The sequence below is a fragment of the Pseudophryne corroboree genome, chromosome 10, assembly GCF_028390025.1.
Source record: "Pseudophryne corroboree isolate aPseCor3 chromosome 10, aPseCor3.hap2, whole genome shotgun sequence".
NCBI lineage: Eukaryota > Metazoa > Chordata > Amphibia > Anura > Myobatrachidae > Pseudophryne > Pseudophryne corroboree.
Genome location: NC_086453.1, coordinates 298,711,961 through 298,734,859, shown reverse-complemented (window position 1 = coordinate 298,734,859; position 22,899 = coordinate 298,711,961). Strand labels below are relative to the sequence as shown.

General features: G+C 46.0%; 1 protein-coding gene across 1 annotated transcript in view; it reads left to right on the top strand.

Annotated features, from left to right (window-relative positions):
- Window positions 1-22,899, top strand: part of LOC134966567 (espin-like) — a 620,060-nt gene that overhangs the window by 385,038 nt on the left and 212,123 nt on the right. The window contains exon 7 of the mRNA XM_063943414.1: window positions 9,892-10,169. Coding sequence (XP_063799484.1) covers window positions 9,892-10,169 — 278 coding nt within the window. The remainder of the gene's footprint in view (window positions 1-9,891; window positions 10,170-22,899) is intronic.

Sequence of the window (22,899 nt, the reverse complement as noted above, 5' to 3'; positions counted from 1 at the left end):
CAGCATGGTGCTGGGGCTGCTCAGGCGGACCCGGGTGCGGTGGGGGCCCGTCTCAGATATTTCAGCGGACAGTGGGCTCTCTCACATAGATCCCTGGGTCCTTCAAGTAGTATCTCAGGGGTACAGGCTGGAGTTCGAGACGTTCTTCCCCCCGCCGTTTCCTAAAATCTGCCTTACCGGCACCTCCCTCTGCCAGGGAGACGGTGTTGGTGGATATTCAACACTATAATCACAACAAGTGATTGTCAAGGTGCCCCTCCTTCAGCAAGGAAGGGGTTACTATTCCACAGTGGTTGTGGTACCGCAACGGTTCGGTGAGACCCATCTTGAAATTAAAATACTTGAACTTTTATATCAGAAGATTCAAGTTCAAGATGGAATCGCTCAGGGCGCTTATTACGAGCCTGGACGAGGGGGATTACAGGGTCTCCCTGGACATCAAGGATGCGTACCTGCATGTCCCCATTCCCCCCCCCCCCCCCCCCCCCCTCACCAGGAGTACCTCAGATATGTGGTACAGGACTGTCACTATCAGTTCCAGACGCGGCCGTTGGAGTTGTCCACGGCACCGAAGGTCTTTACCTAGGTAATGGCTGAAGTGATGATACTCCTTCACAAGAAGGAAGTTTTTATTATCCCGTACTTGGACGATCTTCTGATAAAGGCGAGGTCCAAAGAACAGTTGGTAGTGGGGGTAGCACTCTCTCGGGAAGTGCTACAACAGCACGACTGGATTCTCAATATTCCAAAGTCACAGCTGGTCCCGACGACACGTCTTCTGTTCCTGGGAATGTTTCTGAACGCAGACCAGAAAAGAGTGTTTCTTCCAGTGGAAAAAGCCGAGGAGTTGTCATCTCTAGTCAGAGACATCCTAAAACCAGGACAGGTGTCGGTACATCAATGCACACGAGTCCTGGGAAAAATGGTAGCTTCGTACGAAGCATAATTCCATTCGGAAGACTCCACGCAAGGACGTTCCAGTGGGACCCGTGGGACTAATGGTCCGGGTCCCATGTACAGATACAACAGCGGATAACCCTGTCAGCAAGAAACAGGGTGTCGCTGCTGTGGTGGCTGCAGAGGGCTCATCTACTAGTGGGCCGCAGATTCGGAATACAGGACTGGGTCCTGGTGACCGCGGATGCCAGCCTTCGGGGCTGGGGTGCAGTCACACAGGGAAGAAATTTCCAAGGAGATTTCGCTTCACATAAATATTCTGCAGCTAAGGGTCATTTACAATGCCCTAAGACAAGCAAGGCCCCTGCTTCAGAACCAGCCGGTACTGATCCAATCAGACGACATCACGGCGGTCGCCCATGTACACAGACAGGGCGGCACAAGAAGCAGGATGGCGATGGCAGAAGCCACAAGGATTCTCCGATGGGCGACCTACACCCAGGAGAATGGGGACTTCATCCAGAAGTTTTCCAAATGCGGGTAAACCGTTGGGAATGACCACGGGTGGACATGATGGCGTCCCGCCTCAACAAGAAGTTGAAAAGATATTGCGCCAGGTCAAGGGACCCTCAGGCGATCGCTGGGGACGCTCTAGTGACACCGTGGGTGTACCAGTCGGTTTATGTGTCTCCTCCTCTACCTCTCATACCCAAGGTACTGAGAATAATAAGAAGGCGACGAGTGAAAACCATACTCGGGGTTCCGGATTGGCCATGAAGAGCTTGGTACCCGGAACTTCAAGAGATGCTGGCAGAGGACCCTTGGCCTCTGCCGCTCAGACAAGACCTGCTGCAGCAGGGACCCTGTCTGTTACAAGACTTACCGCGGCTGCGTTTGACGGCATGGCGGTAGAACACCGGATCCTAAAGGAAAAGGGTATTCCGAAGGAAGTCATCCCTACCCTGATCATAGCCAGGAAGGATGTCACCGCAAGACATTATCGCCGCGTTTGGCGAAAATTTGTTGCTTGGTGGGAGGCCATGAAGGCTCCGACGGAGGAATTTCAACTATGTCGATTCCTGCACTTCCTGCAAGCAGGGGTGACGTTTGGGCCTCAAATTGGGGTCCATCAAGGTCCAGATTTCGGCTCTGTCGATTTTCTTCCAGAAAGAACTGGCTTCACTGCCTGAAGTTCAGACTTTGGTTAAAGGAGTACTACATATTCAGCCTCCTTTTGTGCCTCCTGTGGCACTTTTTGGATCTCAACGTGGTGTTGGATTTCCTAATGTCACATTGGTTGAGCCACTTAAAGCCATGGAGCTAAAGTATCTCGCGTGGAAAGTGGTCATGCTGTTGGCCTTGGCCTTGGCCAGGCGTGTGTCAGAATTGGCGGCTTTGTCATGTAAAAGGCCTTATCTGATTTTCTGTATGGATAGGGCAGAGTTGAGGACTCGTCCTCAGTTTCTCCCGAAGGTGGTCTCAGGTTTTCACTTGAACCAACCTTTTGTGGTGCCTGCGGCTACTGGGGACTTGGAGGATTCCAAGTTGCTGGACGTAGTCAGAGCCCTGTAAATTTTATTTTTCCAGGACGGCTGGAGTCAGGAAGACTGACTCGCTGTTTATCCTGATGGCACCCAACAAGCTGGGTGCTCCTGCTTCTAGGCAGTCTATTGCGCGCTGGTTTTGTAGCACTATTCAGCTGGCGCATTCTGCGGTAGGATTACCGCAGCCTAAATCAATAAAAGCCCATTCCACAAGGACGGTGGGCTCATCTTGGGCGGCTGCCCGAGGGGTCTCGGCTTTACAACTTTGCCGAGCAGCTACTTGGTCAGGGGCAAACACGTTTGCAAAATTCTACGAATTGATACCCTGGCTGAGGAGGACCTGGAGTTCTCTCATTCGGTGCTGCAGAGTCATCCACACTCTCCCGCCCGTTTGGGAGCTTTGGTATAATCCCCATGGTCCTTACGGAGTTCCCAGCATCCACTAGGACGTCAGAGAAAATAAGAATTTACTTACCGATAATTCTATTTCTCGTAGTCCGTAGTGGATGCTGGGCGCCCATCCCAAGTGCGGATTGTCTGCAATACTTGTACATAGTTATTGTTAACTAATCGGGTTCTTGTTGTGAGCCATCTATTCAGAGGCTCCTCTGTTATCATGCTGTTAACTGGGTTTCATATCACAAGTTGTACGGTGTGATTGGTGTGGCTGGTATGAGTCTTACCCGGGATTCAAAATCCTTCCTTATTGTGTACGCTCGTCCGGGCACAGTATCCTAACTGAGGCTTGGAGGAGGGTCATAGGGGGAGGAGCCAGTGCACACCAGATAGTCCTAAAGCTTTCTTTAGATGTGCCCAGTCTCCTGCGGAGCCGCTATTCCCCATGGTCCTTACGGAGTTCCCAGCATCCACTACGGACTACGAGAAATAGAATTATCGGTAAGTAAATTCTTATATATATATATATATATATATATATATATATATAAAATTAAAGGTTAGATATGAAAAATGACATTTGTTTGAAATTTAATAATAGCATTCTCCTCTTGTCTAGCATGATAATAACAGTAATATATGGTCTGACATTAGAAATTCTATATGCTATTTCAATTATGGTCTCCCCGACATTTTTTGTCTAAATATGGCTGGATATTTTATCTGTTCATACGTGCTGTCCTATTTTAAATCATAATACTTTGCATTTAATTTATATTATTTTATTTATTTTATTTATTTACTTATTCATTTCTTTATCTTAACTATGCCTGTTATTCTTGGTATCCATATAATGCTAATGAGTATTGCACTCCAAGGATTTAGGAGTGCGGGATGCACTTCCCTATTCGTATGCGTGCGTTCCACGGAGCGATGTGATCTCTTCCTGGTCCGTGAACCGCATGACGCATTAGCGGGGTCACGTGATCGGAGCTAGTCACGTGGTCCCGGGCGGAAATATACGAGACGAGTAGTAATGTGGGACGACCCTCTCCTGGTCCGTGAGACGCATGTCGCGCTAGCTTGACCACGTGATCGGAGCTGGTCACGTGGTCTGGCGCGCGATTGTATTGAATTATCAACACTGGTATCATTGGCTATCTAGTATCATGTGATCGGGGGCGATCACATGATACAAATTCTGTATTATAAATCTACATTTTTATGATGTTTGGAGAACTCGTTTTTATAAATAAAGATCTCTATCAATGATAGTCCACTATTGATTGCCTTCTGCTGTTGTCTAACATTGGGTTTGTGTGATAGATTTTAATATGTTAGTAAGGTTAACAGATGTTTTTAACTAATCCCTAATTATTAAGGGTATATATAGTTCATAAATTGGACACTGGACTCATGCTCCTGAGGAAGCTGGCATCCATTAGACCAGCGAAACACGTTGAGCTTGTCCTTGTAGGACCACAAGTACCAGCACCCATATCCACCTCCTGGTGTTATCTGGACCCATCAGCATCCACTGGATCAAATTCCGACACAAGTTTTTCTACAGACCCGGACTTATCCCCAACTGCCATCTGGACTCCATTTGCATGGGACCCCTAGGGGACTCTATCCGGATGCAAGTCTGGTAAAAAGCTATACACGAAATAACTTGTGGGCAAATGTGGATTAGTGTCCTAGCCAGGAATTGTGGACATTTAAACTGAAAGGGTTAATACTTTGTGGTTTCCTACAGTGTTCATTTTTTAATGTTGTTGTTTTACCCTTGAGAGATAAGAAAATCTCCTAGATAAATTCATTAAAGATATATTTTATATTCTTATATATTCTGTTATTGAATCTCAGCCGGCGCCAGTACTTTTCTTTCTCTTCATATATATATTTCTAAGGGAATTGACCTTCCCTGTACAGGCTGCCGTTGACAGCGCACTCTATTTGTATATTTGTTCCTGGCTTTGTATCTGGAGAGATGTTACAGAGCAGAGTGCAATAACTGTGACTACACTACAATTCCCATCACCCATTGCATACATGTAATCATGGGCAGCACTAAACTGTGTCCTTCTTTTCCCAGTGACATCAACAAACTGCCTACAATAGTTGGAGCAAATTGTATTTGGACTCTGTCTGAGAAGAGTGAACAGTTGCAGATGAGATAACACAATGATGTGTAATGTCAGATGAGGTCTATATAGGGGGGTACACACAGAGAGATCCGTGTTTAAAATCTAAGCAATCTGACTAGATTGCTTAGATTTTGAGCACGGATCTGCCGCGTGTATGCCCCCCAGCGAAAGAAATGTGCAGCCCCGCGCATCGCTATCGCCGGTGCTAGATTGAGCCTGCATGAAGTGAGCGACCCCCGTCCGTAGCCCCCCTCGCTCAGCACATTGCACTGTGCTGAGCGGGGGAAGGGGGGGAGAGATGTGTGCTGAGCGGTCTGTGTTAAGATCGCTCAGCACACATCTCTCCCGTCAGTACCCCCCTTAAGGTTCAAATGAGGTGTATATAGGGGGGTACACAGGAGAGATCAGTGCTTAAATGCTAAGCAATCTGACTAGATTGCTAAGAAGTTAAGCACGGATCTCTCCGCGTGTATCCCCCCTACAGCGATAGGCGCATTGCTATTGCACGTGCTAGATTTGGCACATGCTAGATTCACCCGCTGGGTGAAATGAGTGGCCCCCCCACCCGCCGCCCCTCGCTCAGCACACATCGGCGCTGTGTTGAGCTGGGGGAGAGATGTGTGCTGAGCAGTCACTGATAGATCGCTCAGCACACATCTCTGGGGAAATCTCTCCGTCACTACTGGCCTTAATAAGAATATATGAAGGCCGCACAGCATGGCCCATTCAACCAAATTAAGTAATATTACTCAGGGAGGCATTCAATTTGCTGACTGTCGGAATACCGACTGTCAGGCTACGGACGCCGGAATCAGGACACCCAGTAAAATACCGGCGATCGGAATCCCAACCGCCGGCTGAAATCCCCACTCGGCTGGTGGCGAGGAGGAATATTCGGTCGCCACCAGGCCCGAAGCGCGGCGAACGCAGCGAGCTCACGAGGGGACATGCTGCGCACGCGTCGGTCTGCTGATATCATACTGATCCCATTACTTAACCCTGGACTAGTTTTGCTGTGTCTCCCAAGCTTAAAGATAGGATGTATTTTCAAATATGTGCAGCCTAATAGATTTAATGAAATTTGCTTTTTCAAACTGGACAGATGTCCTTTAATATTGTATACCCCCCAATATTCCCATGGTGAAAATCATAATGACCCGTGTCGCCCAGCCCCCTTCACATTGACTTATTAAATCTCTACTAAAGGAACTTGCCCAGTGGGGAAAGAAAAAAAAAAAATAGGCAAGTACAGTACAGTATGGTCTTTAGTATTGCAGAATCCGGTTTAGGCATAAACACAGAGAGAACATTGGCCCTCATTCCGAGTTGTTCGCTCGCTAGCTGCTTTTAGCAGCATTGCAAACGCTAGGCCGCCGCCCTCTGGGAGTGTATGTTAGCTTAGCAGAAGTGCGAACGAAAGGTTAGCAGATCTGCTACTAAATATTTTCTTGCAGTTTCTGAGTAGCTCCAGACCTACTCCTAGATTGCGATCGGCTCGGTCCGTTTAGTTCCTGGTTTGACGTCACAAACACGCCCTGCGTTCGACCAGCCACTCCCCCGTTTCTCCAGACACTCCCGCGTTTTTCCCTGACACGCCTGCGTTTTTTAGCACACTCCCGGAAAACGCTCAGTTTCCACCCAGAAACGCCCCTTTCCTGTCAATCACTCACCGATCAGCAGAGCGACTGAAAAGCGCCGCAGGATCCACAGCAAAACTGCTAAGTTTTTAGTTAAATAACTAAGCGCATGCGCCCTGCGTGCCTTGCGCATGCACATTTAGCAACAAATCACAGCATAGCGAAAATCGGCAACGAGCGAACAACTCGGAATGACCACCATTGTGAGATAAATTCTACCATGGTCAGTACAGGTAAAATTTAATAACGTAGAGGAATAATAAGAACACTGTAACAGTGCATTATCGTAACACAGAGAGACTACACCGTAATGTCCTTTGAACATCACCGTCGGCATCTCAACCGCCAATGAAAATTGCTGCTCTTAAACTATTGGGAGATTTTGCTCGGGATTTCTGAGATTTGACCTGCAGATAAACTTTCAACCGCCGTGATTAAGTCTCGAGCAGCAAGTCGTTGTCAGACGCTCCTGTTTTCAATTTGAGCTAAATTTTCCAGCAGCATTTATTCCTCTGGGACAAGTAGCTCTCAGCAGCAATATTCAGCAGAACACTCGGTGAAAATCACTAGTGATATATACAACCCCCCCTCCCCCCAGCATTTTTCCTGATCCAAGAGCTGTGGTGTGCGTAACCGCCGATATCCCAACCGCTGGGATGCTGAGCGTATCCCCTCCAAGCAACATGTAAGTTATAGCGATCATTCTACTCCAACATATAGATCATTTCAGAACTGCAAGATGCTTCGTACATCAGTGAGGCTTTTTATACCTAGTACATGAATTGCTTTGTTGTGCACAGGTATTGCAGAGGTGTTAGTGGGGGATTATTACCTCACCTGTTAGTGGTGGATTATTACATAACCTGAAGAGACACGGTGGTAGAGGGGACGCATTCACCCTGGTTAGGAAACATAGGGCAGAATTCAGATCTGATCGCAGCAGCAAATTTGTTAGCAAATGGGCCTTCGGCCGTCTGGCATGCGCCGGCACACTGCGGCGCATGCGCAGTACTGACCCGATCGCACTGCTGCGATAAACTGCAGCGTGCGATCAGGTCAGAATGACCCCATAGTCAGTATCGCAAGCACACTCATTATGTGCTTGCGATGCCGACCTAGCCCCTGTCGCATAGTGAGAATCGGGCATAGCCCGAATCTCACTGTGTGCATGGGCCTTAACTCTCTCTGCACATGTTATATCTGCCACACCTGCAGTGACATGGGCCCTCATTCGGAGTTGATCGCTCGCTAGCTGCTTTTAGCAGCATTGCACACGCTAGGCCGCCGCCCTCTGGGAGTGTATCTTAGCTTAGCAGAACTGCGAACGAAAGGGTAGCAGAATAGTGGTGAAATTTTTTCATGCAGTTTCAGAGTAGCTGGAAACCTACTCCTTCCTTGCGATCACTTCAGACTGTTTGGTTCCTAGTTTGACGTCACAAATACGCCCTGCGTTCGGCCAGCCACTCCCCCATTTCCCCAGCCATGCCTGTGTTTTTGCCTGTCACGCCTGCGTTTTTTTAGCACACTCCCTGAAAACGGCCAATTACCACCCAGAAACACCCACTTCCTGTCAATCACTCACCGATCAACAGAGCGACGGAAAAGCGTCGCTCGCCCTTGTGTAAAACTGCATAGTTTCGTGTGAAAGTACTTTGCGCGTGCGTACTGCGGCCCGTACGCATGCGCAGAAGTGTCGCTTTTTCAACTAATCGCCGCGCTGTGAACGAAAGCAGCTAGCTATCAACTCGGAATGAGAGCCATGGTTTTGCCCAACTGCTAACAAATTTGCTGCTGCGATCAGGTCCGAATTACCCCCTGATTTAGGCCCTCATTCCGAGTTGTTCGCTCGCTAGCTACTTTTAGCAGAAATGCAAACACAAAGCCGCCGCCCTCTGGGAGTATATCTTACCATAGCAGAATTGCTAATGAAAGATTAGCAATTCTGCTATTAAGTATTTCCTTGCAGTTTCTGAGTAGCTCCAGACCTACTCCTAGATTGCGATCACCTCAGTCCGTTTAGTTCCTGGTTTGACGTCACAAACACGCCCAGCGTCCGGCCAGCCACTCCTCCGTTTCTCCAGACACTCCCGCGTTTTTACCTGGCACGCCTGCTTTTTATAGCACACTCCCTGAAAACGGACAGTTTCCGCCCAGAAACACCCACTTCCTGTCAATCACAGTACGATCAGCAGAGCGATTGAAAAGCTTTGTTCGCCCGTGAGTAAAATAGCATAGTTTTGTGTAAAATTGTTTAGCGCGTGCGCCCTGCTGTGCATACGCATGCGCAGAACTGCTGGATTTTAGCCTATTTGCAATTCTGCTAAAAATAGCACCGAGCGAACAACTCGGAATGACCACCTTAGGCCCATAAACTCCATGTGTGACCACGGTATTATCTTCCACTGATTTATATTTGTATGCTAGAATGCAGAAGCTGTTGTGTGTATTTCATAATCTGTCTGAATTCTTTGCAATGCCTTTTCATATCTATTTATCAAATCCTTTCCTTGATTAAAAAAATATTTGCAGTTTAATCTTTTAAAACCCTAATACGCCCACATTACACCTCTGATCCTCTCCTTGGGTTTCACAGGTGCTATATTTAAAACACACACCTGATTTTATTTTCTTTCATCTGCTTTCCAGGAGTTTGCTGTAATGCTCCTTTTTTTTTTTTCCTTTCCTTGTACAAAAGGATTTTGTTTCCCAGGAAGGATAAATATTGATTGGAGGAAAAATAAGTCACGGGGGCCCACAAATCTTTCCCTCCATTAAGTGTATGGGTTCTTTTATAAACGCTCGATTCTTGTTTATTCGTGTTCAGTATTAAACTTTCATGCACCCTCTATCAGTTGTAGTCTAATGGCCCCTACACATTTGGCGATCTGTCGCCGTTTTGCCCAACAGCGGATACGGCCGACGGCGACCTGGTGGCGGGGGGGGGGGGTAGTGACGGGGGGAGTGAAGTTTCTTCACTCCTCCCGTCACCCGGCTCCATAGCACTGCATGCTAATATGGACGAGATTGTCCATATTGGCCTGCATGCATAAGCGACCCGGCACCAACGATGAACGAGCGCGGGGCCGTGCATCGTTCATCATTGGTGCCTACACACTGAACGATATGAACGAGAACGTTCATATCGTTCAGTATTATCTGCCAGTGTGTAGGGCCCATAAGACTTGTTTTGTTACACTTATTTTAATGTATCTCTTGAATTCCTATACGTTGATTAATAATGCCATTCTGTTCTATTTTGTGTTTCATCAGGGCCCCCTGAAACTGCAATCACGGATATGCAGACTTATATGGACTTGTTAAATCCTGAAGTTGAACCAAATGCTACCAATAAGGGAGAGTGCTCTGTTATACCCCCGCCGCCACCTCCAGCATTTCCACCCCCTCTACCGCCTGCTCCAGACTCTAGACTCCCGCCACCTCCATGCTATCCAGCGCCAAACCCCCCTGAGGGTCAGCACACGGCAGAGATATATGTGCAGGCAAAGAACAATCTTCGGCATGTCGAGAGTGAGGTGCTGAACGAAGAGGTAATGTCTGACATGCAAGAATATCGTTTTAAGACCTGTTTATAGAAAATCAAACCACTAGTTTATAATTTTTCAGTAATGAAAAAAAGCTTTCTGTACTGCACAACAATAACAACTGTATAAAAATGAGAAAAGGAAAAAAACTGGGTAATGTGAAATACATTGGGTTTGTAAAAAAACTACTAAAGGCAACTTACACAATGGGAAATTAAGTTTTAAAAACACCAAACGGTCATCCGGTAGCCCACGTTAATGGTCTGACCATTCGCGCCTTATATAGCTAACATATCTGTATAGGCACCACCCATAGAAACTCCCAACCGGAAATGGGATTCATCATAGTAATTTACAAATGCACTCAGCCTAAAACATCACCACCTAGTATACATATACTCATGTCAGATCACAGAGACACATACCTTGTTCGTAAGGCATCCTAAACAGCCGTTATTACTGAACAGCGCCAATGCTCCACGATCCCAGAAATACTAAGCGTTCCACAGTCCGTGGAAAACGCACGCCGGGAGCCGACCCCGGGGCCATGACGCCGCTTTGTCAAGGTGAAGGTCTTCACCTTGGCAAAAGGGCATCATGGTTCCGAAACGTTGGATTGTGTGATGGAATAAATTATTTATTTGCACTTTTAAAAAAAACATCTCTGAGTGCTGCTGCTTGTGGGATTCATCAAAGATATACAGGTTGAGTATCCCATATCCAAATATTCCGAAATACGGACTTTTTTGAGTGCGAGTGAGATAGTGAAACCTTTGTTTTTTGATGGCTCAATGTACACAAACTTTGTTTAATACACAAAGTTATTAAAAATATTGTATTAAATGACCTTCAGGCTGTGTGTATAAGGTGTATATGAAACATAAATGAATTGTGTGAATGTAGACACACTTTGTTTAATGCACAAAGTTATAAAAAATATTGGCTAAAATGACCTTCAGGCTGTGTGTATAAGGTGTATATGAAACATAAATGCATTCTGTGCTTAGATTTAGGTCCCATCACCATGATATCCCATTATGGTATGCAATTATTCCAAAATACGGAAAAATCCCATATCCAAAATACCTCTGGTCCCAAGCATTTTGGATAAGGGAGACTCAACCTGTATATATATATATATATATATATATATATATATAAATGTCCAAAACAAACGGCACTCTGGGACTGTCATATATGCAAAAGATGTATTGAAGTTAGATCGAACGTAAACGTTTTCGGGGACACAGCCCCTTTGTCAGGATCACAAGACAATAACAATTAAAACAGACACAAACACACATTTAAATACCTTATTGTAACTCACCTGTCCACGTCCGCTCATCAGACACGCAGGCGCCGGCAAACGACTGTGACGGACTTCCTGTGAAGACAGGCACCGTTACCATGCAGACGCTGGCTTGCGTTCCACCTGACTGGACTTCCTGTTCCTCACAGCCGCCCTTAGTGCGCATGCTCCAGCGCCCGCAATCTACGAGAAGAGGGGCAGGGAGAGACAAAACATGACAGACAGTGTGAATAATGACATGCACTGCAAATAATAACATGCACTATTGGTGACAATTACCAAACTGTTAATAACAACACATTAATTCACATAAACAGAAAAAACACCATATATGAGAACCTGCTGTAAGAACATTGAATAATGAATAATGATAAAGACCAATGACTTATCAAGCCATACTGCATTCTCAGAACTTATAGGGTATTCCAGTTGATCTTCTCATTAAGCCCCATTGGGTAGATAGTACCCAATCGCATGATCCATTGGGATTCTTTAATTAACAGATTTTTGGATCTATTCCCCCCACGTAAAGATGCTGGAACATGATCAATCATGAAATATTTCAAAGAGGACAGGGGATGGCCCCTTTCCCTAAAATGCTTAGCAACAGGTTGATCAATAAATCTCCCCTCTAGAGTGAGACGTATGGCAGAGCGATGTGCCGCCATGCGCTCACTAAATTTGCGAATAGTTTGACCCACATAGTAAAGCCCACATGGGCAAACTATGATATAAACTACAAATGCAGTACTACAAGTGAGAACATGTCTGATCTCATATGTCTTGTTGATGTGAGGATGCTTGAAGGACTTACAAGCAACTAAATGGGTACACGTGGCGCAATTGACGCACCTATAGCAACCTGGCTTTTTGGTATACACGTTGTGAGGCCTAGGGACCCCACAACCTGTAATGTCTGTGTGTACAAGACGATCACGAAGATTACTGCCCCTCCTAAATGCAGCCATCGGTCTGGTGTTCCTGAAAACCGGTAAATCAGGGTCAGATTTTACCATAGGCCACAACGCTTGTGTGGCTCTTCTAATAATAGGACTGGCAACTGTATAATCGGATACCATTGGCAGTACCTCCTGTTTAGCCTTGTGTTGCGGATGTAATAAATCTGTACGTGACATGCCAAGTACTCTGGTTTTCTGTTCCAAGAGGACTTCCCTATCGTAACCTCTTTCAAGGAATTTAACAATAAGGTTGTCTATATGTCCTTCTATTTTGTTTGAATCACTTGTGATTCTGGCAATCCTCATCATCTGAGAGAGTGGGAGACCCCGTTTTAAGGATTCAGGGTGATGGCTAGAGGCTTGCAATAGAGTATTTCTGTCTGTGATTTTATGATGCACTTCTGTCTCAAATTTACAGTTGTTAAGTAAAATCCTGACATCTAAAAAAACAGCTTCTGTGGAACTGTAAGAGTACGTCAACCGGATTGGAGATTGTGCATCATTAATCACAGCCAACAAGTTTATTAAATTCTCTACACCACCTGTCCATAACATAAACATGTCATCAATGTATCTGGTGTACCATAATACATTGTGACAAATATTAGGATCCTCAAGGAATGTGACATCCTCAAAACTAAACATGAAAACATTGGCATATGAGGGGGCCACAGGAGATCCCATGGCACACCCCCGTAGCTGAAGGTAATAATTACTGTCAAACAAAAAATTGTTTTGTCGTAATGTCAACTCCAAGAGGGTCAAAAACAGATCATGATTAAACTCTTCAGCATCAAGAAAGGAATAAATAAATTGGCGCATAGCCCCTAAGCCCGCTTCATGGGGTATAGAGGTATACAAACTTGAAACATCCATACACACCATCAATGTTCCTGGAGCTACTCTATCAAATTTAGAGAGCTCTAACAGAAACGATGTTGTATCAACCTGTTGCTAAGCATTTTAGGGAAAGGGGCCATCCCCTGTCCTCTTTGAAATATTTCATGATTGATCATGTTCCAGCATCTTTACGTGGGGGGAATAGATCCAAAAATCTGTTAATTAAAGAATCCCAATGGATCATGCGATTGGGTACTATCTACCCAATGGGGCTTAATGAGAAGATCAACTGGAATACCCTATAAGTTCTGAGAATGCAGTATGGCTTGATAAGTCGTTGGTCTTTATCATTATTCAATGTTCTTACAGCAGGTTCTCATATATGGTGTTTTTTCTGTTTATGTGAATTAATGTGTTGTTATTAACAGTTTGGTAATTGTCACCAATAGTGCATGTTATTATTTGCAGTGCATGTCATTATTCACACTGTCTGTCATGTTTTGTCTCTCCCTGCCCCTCTTCTCGTAGATTGCGGGCGCTGGAGCATGCGCACTAAGGGCGGCTGTGAGGAACAGGAAGTCCAGTCAGGTGGAACGCAAGCCAGCGTCTGCATGGTAACGGTGCCTGTCTTCACAGGAAGTCCGTCACAGTCGTTTGCCGGCGCCTGCGTGTCTGATGAGCGGACGTGGACAGGTGAGTTACAATAAGGTATTTAAATGTGTGTGTTTGTGTCTGTTTTAATTGTTATTGTCTTGTGATCCTGACGAAGGGGCTGTGTCCCCGAAAACGTTTACGTTCGATCTAACTTCAATACATCTTTTGCATATATGACAGTCCCTGAGTGCCGTTTGTTTTGGACATTTATGGAAGTTTTGTGAACTGGACACCAGGGCATTTATTCTCCATTATGTGAGTGCCGGCTGAGTTGGAGTTTTATATATATATATATATATATATATATATACATACATACAATATATACTCCTGATGAAATTCTGATGACGCGTTGGATGGCCTCCCTTGCCCATGTTTGTAATCTGGGTTTTTGGAGCATTGCGACTAGGGAGGCCAATCCCGGGATCGGGATTTGGGCCCAAAAATGCCGGGATTTGAATCCCGGGATTGGAGCATCCAATCCCGGGATTCACGGGTTTACACTGCGCATGTGCGGGAGGGAGTGTGTGTAAGTAATACTACTTACAATTAGCCGGGCGGCAGCCATAGACAAACGCTGAACGCGGCGGCACTTCAAATGTGGCGCCGGCTGCCAGCCAATCAGAGCTGACGGACCGGCAGCCAATCAGGGAAGCTGCCGCAGCAGCAGCAGCCAATCAGGAGCGACTGCTGCGGCCGCTTCCCTGATTGGCTGCCGGTTGGGTGGCGGCCGGCGCTTAATTTGAAATGCCGCCGCGTTCAGTGTGTCCATGGATGGCGCCCACCTAATAGTAAGTGATAGTACTTACACCCACCCTCCGTGCAGTGCTAACAGACTCCCTCCCGCGCCGCTACCAACCCTCCCCGCTACCTACTCCCTCCCGCACCGCTACCTACATCCTCCCGCCCAGCTACCTACACCCTCCCGCACCGCTACCTACACCCTCACTCCCAGCTACCTACACCCTCCCGCACCGCTACCTACATCCTCCCGCCCAGCTACCTACACCCTCCCGCACCGCTACCTACACCCTCACTCCCAGCTACCTACACACTCCCGCACCGCTACCTACATCCTCCCGCCCAGCTACCTACACCCTCCCGCACTGCTACCTACACCCTCCCTCCCTTCCCCCGCCGCTACCTTTACCCTCCCGGACCGCTACCTACCCTCCAGCGCTGCTCCCTACACCCATCTTCACTGATCCCTACTGCAATCCCGGGAATCCCGGGATTGAGCGTTTTTTCAATCCCGAATCCTGGGATTGAAAAAACGGCCCGGGATTGGCCTCCCTAATTGCGACTGTGGACATTTGCAGTTCCATTGCAGATAAGCCTATTTTGATTTTATTCATTGGAAGCAAACATTTTATTTGCATCTTATTTTCTAAATATTAAACCAACCCGTATTAATTACGCTGTATATCACAAAATACATAGATTATTGCAGTTGAATGTAGGGTGCTAGCCATACATCATTGAGTATATAGATGTGCCTATTTAGCATTAGAATCTTATACAGATGTGCCCTCAAGCATCTAGCTTCAATACGCCATGCACTGCGAGATGCCTGATTGACTTGTTCTTTGCTAAATGTATATGTGAGCTCAGTGCAGAAACGTGCTTTGTTATGGGGCCCTATCCAAGCCATAGAAGAGCCTGGCGATACTGGCCCATCCTCTCTAGTCTCTTGCACTGTTCTTCTTGCAGAGTGAGGGGATTCAGAGCAGATGGACCCTACTAGCCACCAGGCTCCATAGCACATGAACTACTACAGTTTTAGCCTCATGTGCAAAAATGTTTTTGACGTTTTTTCCAGCATGATGGCATTCATATAACTTTCACACCAAGTGGGTGCAATTTATATTGGAAAACCCATCTACAAATATAATTAAAACCTAAAAAGATCATACGTGACATGTAAAATGAAGACAGTCCTGTGGTTACCTAACTATATTGTGGCTTGTTTAAGACTTATATGAGGTTCCATTGAAGAGTATTTTAGGAGGAAAATGTAATCAACCACTTGCCTGGTCGCATCAGATGCAGCTTAGCCAAGCTGGGCTTTCCCTAACATGGTCACATCTGATGGGAGTGGGGGGAATCTTTCTGGTGGAAGGTCACCCCTAACTCCCATATCATAAGTGTAGACACTGGATTAATATTTCCTTACTCTTTTCCTTTTTCTAAGGGTGTTTCCACACTTATGGACCACCCTGTATTTGTATGTATATATATATATATATATATATAATAATTAATATTACCAGTTATTTATATAGTGCACACATTTTTCGCAGCGCTTTACAGAGAGTTTTTGGCCATTCACATCAGTCCCTGCACCAGTGGAGCTTACAATCTATATTCCCTAGCACATTTATACTAGGGTTAATTTTTGTTGGGAGCCAATTAACCTACAAGTATATTTTTGGATTGTGGGAGGAAACCGGAGTACCTGGAGGAAACACACGCAAGTATGGGGAAAATATACAAACTCCACACAGTTAGAGCCATGGTGGGAATCAAACCCATGACCTTAGTGCTGTGAGGCAGTAATGCTAACCATTACACCATCCGTATTGCCCATATATATATATATCCTGTGCATATGTATATATACTGTGTATATATATATATATATATATATATATATATATATATATATGCACTAGTGATGTGCACCGGACATTTTTCGGGTTTTGTGTTTTGGTTTTGGATTCGGTTCCGCGGCCGTGTTTTGGATTCGGACGCGTTTTGGCAAAACCTCACCGAAAATTTTTTGTCGGATTCGGGTGTGTTTTGGATTTGGGTGTTTTTTACAAAAAACCCTAAAAAACAGCTTAAATCATAGAATTTGGGGGTCATTTTGATCCCATAGTTTTATTAACCTCAATAACCATAATTTCCACTCATTTTCAGTCTATTCTGAACACCTCACACCTCACAATATTATTTTTAGTCCTAAAATTTGCACCGAGGTTGCTGGATGGCTAAGCTAAGCGACACAAGTGGCCGACACAAACACCTGGCCCATCTAGGAGTGGCACTGCAGTGTCAGGCAGGATGGCACTTCAAAAAAATAGTCCCCAAACAGCACATGATGCAAAGAAAAAAAGAGGCGCACCAAGGTCGCTCTGTGACTAAGCTAAGCGACACAAGTGGCCGACACAAACACCTGGCCCATCTAGGAGTGGCACTGCAGTGTCAGGCAGGATGGCACTTCAAAAAAATTGTCCCCAAACAGCACATGATGCAAAGAAAAAAAGAGGCGCACTAAGGTCGCTGTGTGACTAAGCTAAGCGACACAAGTGGCCGACACAAACACCTGGCCCATCTAGGAGTGGCACTGCAGTGTCAGGCAGGATGGCACTTCAAAAAAATTGTCCCCAAACAGCACATGATGCAAAGAAAAATGAAAGAAAAAAGAGGTGCAAGATGGAATTGTCCTTGGGCCCTCCCACCCACCCTTATGTTGTATAAACAGGACATGCACACTTTAACGAACCCATCATTTCAGCGACAGGGTCTGCCACACGACTGTGACTGAAATTACTGGTTGGTTTGGGCCCCCACCAAAAAAAGAAGCAATCAATCTCTCCTTGAACAAACTGGCTCTACAGAGGCAAGATGTCCACCTCATCATCATCCTCCTATTCCTCACCCCTTTCACTGTGTACATCCCCCTCCTCACAGATTATTAATTCGTCCCCACTGGAATCCACCATCTCAGGTCCCTGTGTACTTTGTGGAGGCAATTGCTGCTGGTGAATGTCTCCACGGAGGAATTGATTATAATTCATTTTGATGAACATCATCTTCTCCACATTTTCTGGAAGTAACCTCGTACGCCGATTACTGACAAGGTGAGCGGCTGCACTAAACACTCTTTCGGAGTACACACTGGAGGGAGGGCAACTTAGGTAGAATAAAGCCAGTTTGTGCAAGGGCCTCCAAATTGCCTCTTTTTCCTGCCAGTATACGTACGGACTATCTGACGTGCCTACTTGGATGCGGTCACTCATATAATCCTCCACCATTCTTTCAATGGTGAGAGAATCATATGAAGTGACAGTAGACGACATGTCAGTAATCGTTGGCAGTTCCTTCAGTCCGGACCAGATGTCAGCACTCGCTCCAGACTGCCCTGCATCACCGCCAGCGGGTGGGCTCGGAATTCTTAGCCTTTTCCTCGCACCCCCAGTTGTGGGAGAATGTGAAGGAGGAGATGTTGACGGGTCACGTTCCTCTTGACTTGACAATTTTCTCACCAGCAGGTCTTTGAACCTCTGCAGACTTGTGTCTGCCGGAAAGAGAGATACAACGTAGGTTTTAAATCTAGGATCGAGCACGGTGGCCAAAATGTAGTGCTCTGATTTCAACAGATTGACCACCCGTGAATCCTGGTTAAGCGAATTAAGGGCTCCATCCATAAGTCCCACATGCCTAGCGGAATCGCTCTGTTTTAGCTCCTCCTTCAATGTCTCCAGCTTCTTCTGCAAAAGCCTGATGAGGGGAATGACCTGACTCAGGCTGGCAGTGTCTGAACTGACTTCACGTGTGGCAAGTTCAAAGGGTTGCAGAACCTTGCACAACGTTGAAATCATTCTCCACTGCGCTTGAGTCAGGTGCATTCCCCCTCCTTTGCCTATATCGTGGGCAGATGTATAGGCTTGAATGGCCTTTTGCTGCTCCTCCATCCTCTGAAGCATATAGAGGGTTGAATTCCACCTCGTTACCACCTCTTGCTTCAGATGATGGCAGGGCAGGTTCAGGATTGTTTGGTGGTGCTCCAGTCTTCTGTACGCGGTGGCTGAATGCCGAAAGTGGCCCGCAATTCTTCGGGCCACCGACAGCATCTCTTGCACGCCCCTGTCGTTTTTTAAATAATTCTGCACCACCAAATTCAATGTATGTGCAAAACATGGGACGTGCTGGAATTTGCCCAAATGTAATGCACGCACAATATTGCTGGCGTTGTCCGATGTCACAAATCCCCAGGAGAGTCCAATTGGGGTAAGCCATTCTGCGATGATCTTCCTCAGTTTCCGTAAGAGGTTGTCAGCTGTGTGCCTATTCTGGAAAGCGGTGATACAAAGCGTAGCCTGCCTAGGAACGAGTTGGCGTTTGCGAGATGCTGCTACTGGTGCCGCCGCTGCTGTTCTTGCTGCGGGAGGCAATACATCTACCCAGTGGGCTGTCACAGTCATATAGTCCTGAGTCTGCCCTGCTCCACTTGTCCACATGTCCGTGGTTAAGTGGACATTGGGTACAACTGCATTTTTTAGGACACTGGTGAGTCTTTTTCTGAGGTCTGTGTACATTTTCGATATCGCCTGCCTAGAGAAATGGAACCTAGATGGTATTTGGTACCGGGGACACAGTACCTCAATCAAGTCTCTAGTTGGCTCTGAATTAACGGTGGATACCGGAACCACGTTTCTCACCGCCCAGGCTGCCAAGGCCTGAGTTATCTGCTTTGCAGCAGGATGACTGCTGTGATATTTCATCTTCCTCGCAAAGGACTGTTGGACAGTCAATTGCTTACTGGAAGTAGTACAAGTGGTCTTCCGACTTCCCCTCTGGGATGACGATCGACTCCCAGCAGCTACAACAGCAGCGCCAGCAGCAGTAGGCGTTACACTCAAGGATGCATCGGAGGAATCCCAGGCAGGAGAGGACTCGTCAGAAGCCAGTGACATGGCCTGCAGGACTATTGGCTTTCCTGGGTAAGGAGGAAATTGACACTGAGGGAGTTGGTGGTGTGGTTTGCAGGAGCTTGGTTACAAGAGGAAGGGATTTAGTGGTCAGTGGACTGCTTCCGCTGTCACCCAAAGTTTTTGAACTTTTCACTGACTTATGATGAATGCGCTGAAGGTGACGTATAAGGGAGGATGTTCCGAGGTGGTTAACGTCCTTATCCCTACTTATTACAGCTTGACAAAGGCAACACACGGCTTGACACCTGTTGTCCGCATTTGTGTTGAAATAATTCCACACCGAAGAGCTGATTTTTTTTTGTATTTTGACCAGGCATGTCAATGGCCATATTCGTCCCACGGACAACAGGTGTCTCCCCGGGTGCCTGACTTAAACAAACCACCTCACCATCAGAATCCTCCTTGTCAATTTCCTCCCCAGCGCCAGCAACACCCATATCCTCATCCTGGTGTACTTCAACAGTGACATCTTCAATTTGACTATCAGGAACTGGACTGCGGGTGCTCCTTCCAGCACTTGCAGGGGGCGTGCAAATGGTGGAAGGCGCAAGCTTTTCCCGTCCAGTGTTGGGAAGGTCAGGCATCGCAACCGACACAATTGGACTCTCCTTGGGTATTTGTGATTTAGAAGAACGCACAGTTCTTTGCTGTGCTTTTGCCAGCTTAAGTCTTTTCATTTTTCTAGCGAGAGGATGAGTGCTTCCATCCTCATGTGAAGCTGAACCACTAGCCATGAACATAGGCCAGGGCCTCAGCCGTTCCTTGCCACTCCGTGTCGTAAATGGCATATTGGCAAGTTTACGCTTCTCCTCAGACGCTTTTAATTTTGATTTTTGGGTCATTTTACTGAACTTTTGTTTTTTGGATTTTACATGCTCTCTACTATGACATTGGGCATCGGCCTTGGCAGACGACGTTGATGGCATTTCATCATCTCGGCCATGACTAGTGGCAGCAGCTTCAGCACGAGGTGGAAGTGGATCTTGATCTTTCCCTATTTTAACCTCCACATTTTTGTTCTCCATTTTTTAATGTGTGGAATTATATGCCAGTATCAATAGCAATGGCCTACTACTATATATACTGCGCACAACTGAAATGCACCACAGGTATGGATGGATAGTATACTTGACAACACAGAGGTAGGTAGAGCAGTGGCCTTCCGTACCATACTGCTATATATACTGGTGGTCACTGTGTCAGCAAACTGCAAAACTAAAATGCACCACAGGTATAGAATGTAGATGGATAGTATACTTAATGACGACACAGAGGTAGGTACAGCAGTGGCCTTCCGTACTGCTATATATAGTATACTGGTGGTCACTGTGTCAGCAAACTGCAAAACTAAAATGCACCACAGGTATAGAATGTAGATGGATAGTATACTTAATGACGACACAGAGGTAGGTACAGCAGTGGCCTTCCGTACTGCTATATATAGTATACTGGTGGTCACTGTGTCAGCAAACTGCAAAACTAAAATGCACCACAGGTATAGAATGTAGATGGATAGTATACTTAATGACGACACAGAGGTAGGTACAGCAGTGGCCTTCCGTACTGCTATATATAGTATACTGGTGGTCACTGTGTCAGCAAACTGCAAAACTAAAATGCACCACAGGTATAGAATGTAGATGGATAGTATACTTAATGACGACACAGAGGTAGGTACAGCAGTGGCCTTCCGTACTGCTATATGTAGTATACTGGTGGTCACTGTGTCAGCAAACTGCAAAACTAAAATGCACCACAGGTATAGATTGTAGATGGATAGTATACTTAATGACGACACAGAGGTAGGTACAGCAGTGGCCTTAAGTACTGCTATATATAGTATACTGGTGGTCACTGTGTCAGCAAACTGCAAAACTAAAATGCACCACAGGTATAGAATGTAGATGGATAGTATACTTAATGACGACACAGAGGTAGATACAGCAGTGGCCTTCCGTACTGCTATATATAGTATACTGGTGGTCACTGTGTCAGCAAACTGCAAAACTAAAATGCACCACAGGTATAGAATGTAGATGGATAGTATACTTAATGACGACACAGAGGTAGGTACAGCAGTGGCCTTCCGTACTGCTATATATAGTATACTGGTGGTCACTGTGTCAGCAAACTGCAAAACTAAAATGCACCACAGGTATAGAATGTAGATGGATAGTATACTTAATGACGACACAGAGGTAGGTACAGCAGTGGCCTTCCGTACTGCTATATATAGTATACTGGTGGTCACTGTGTCAGCAAACTGCAAAACTAAAATGCACCACAGGTATAGAATGTAGATGGATAATATACTTAATGATGACACAGAGGTAGGTACAGCAGTGGCCTACTGTACCGTAATGCTATATATTATATACTGGTGGTCACTGGTCAGCAAAACTCTGCACTGTACTCCTCCTATATAATATTATACTGGTGGTCCCCAGTCCCCACAATAAAGCAGCACACTGAGCACAGATATGGAGTGTTTTTCAGGCAGACAACGTATACTGGTGGTCACTGTCAGCAAAACTCTGCACTGTACTCCTGCTATATAATACAGCTGCTCCCCAGTCCCCACAATTAAGCAGTGTGAGCACAGATATATGCAGCACACTGTGAGCACAGATATGGAGCGTTTTTTTCAGGCAGAGAACGGATAACTGGTGGTCACTGATCAGCAAAACTCTGCACTGTACTCCTCCTATATTATACAGCTGCTCCCCAGCCCTCCCCACAATTAAGCAATAGTGCAGCACAATCAAGTTCAACAATAACGGAGAGGACGCCAGCCACGTCCTCTCCCTAACATTTCCAATGCACGAGTGTAAATGGCAGCGACGCGCGGCTGCTTATATAGAATCCGAATCTCGCGAGAATCCGACAGCGGGATGATGACGTTCGGGCGCGCTCGGGTTACCAGAGCCATACGGGAGAATCCGAGTATGGCTCGGACCCGTGTAAAAGGGTGAAGTTCGGGGGGGTTCGGTTTCCGAGAAACCGATCCCGCTCATCACTAATATGCACACACATACATAGACACGTGTGTGTGTGTGTGTATATATATATATATATATATATATATAATAAAATCACAGAAGCTCTGCACTCACCATGTATGTTATAATCACTCCTAACTGTAGTTTCTATACTTTATAAACATGAACTAGCAATGTTGATAATTCTGAGTGATGGAGTAGGACCGACTAGATGGGGAAGACTTTGGCGCAGTTGGTCAGCTTAGCAAATGTTGCAAC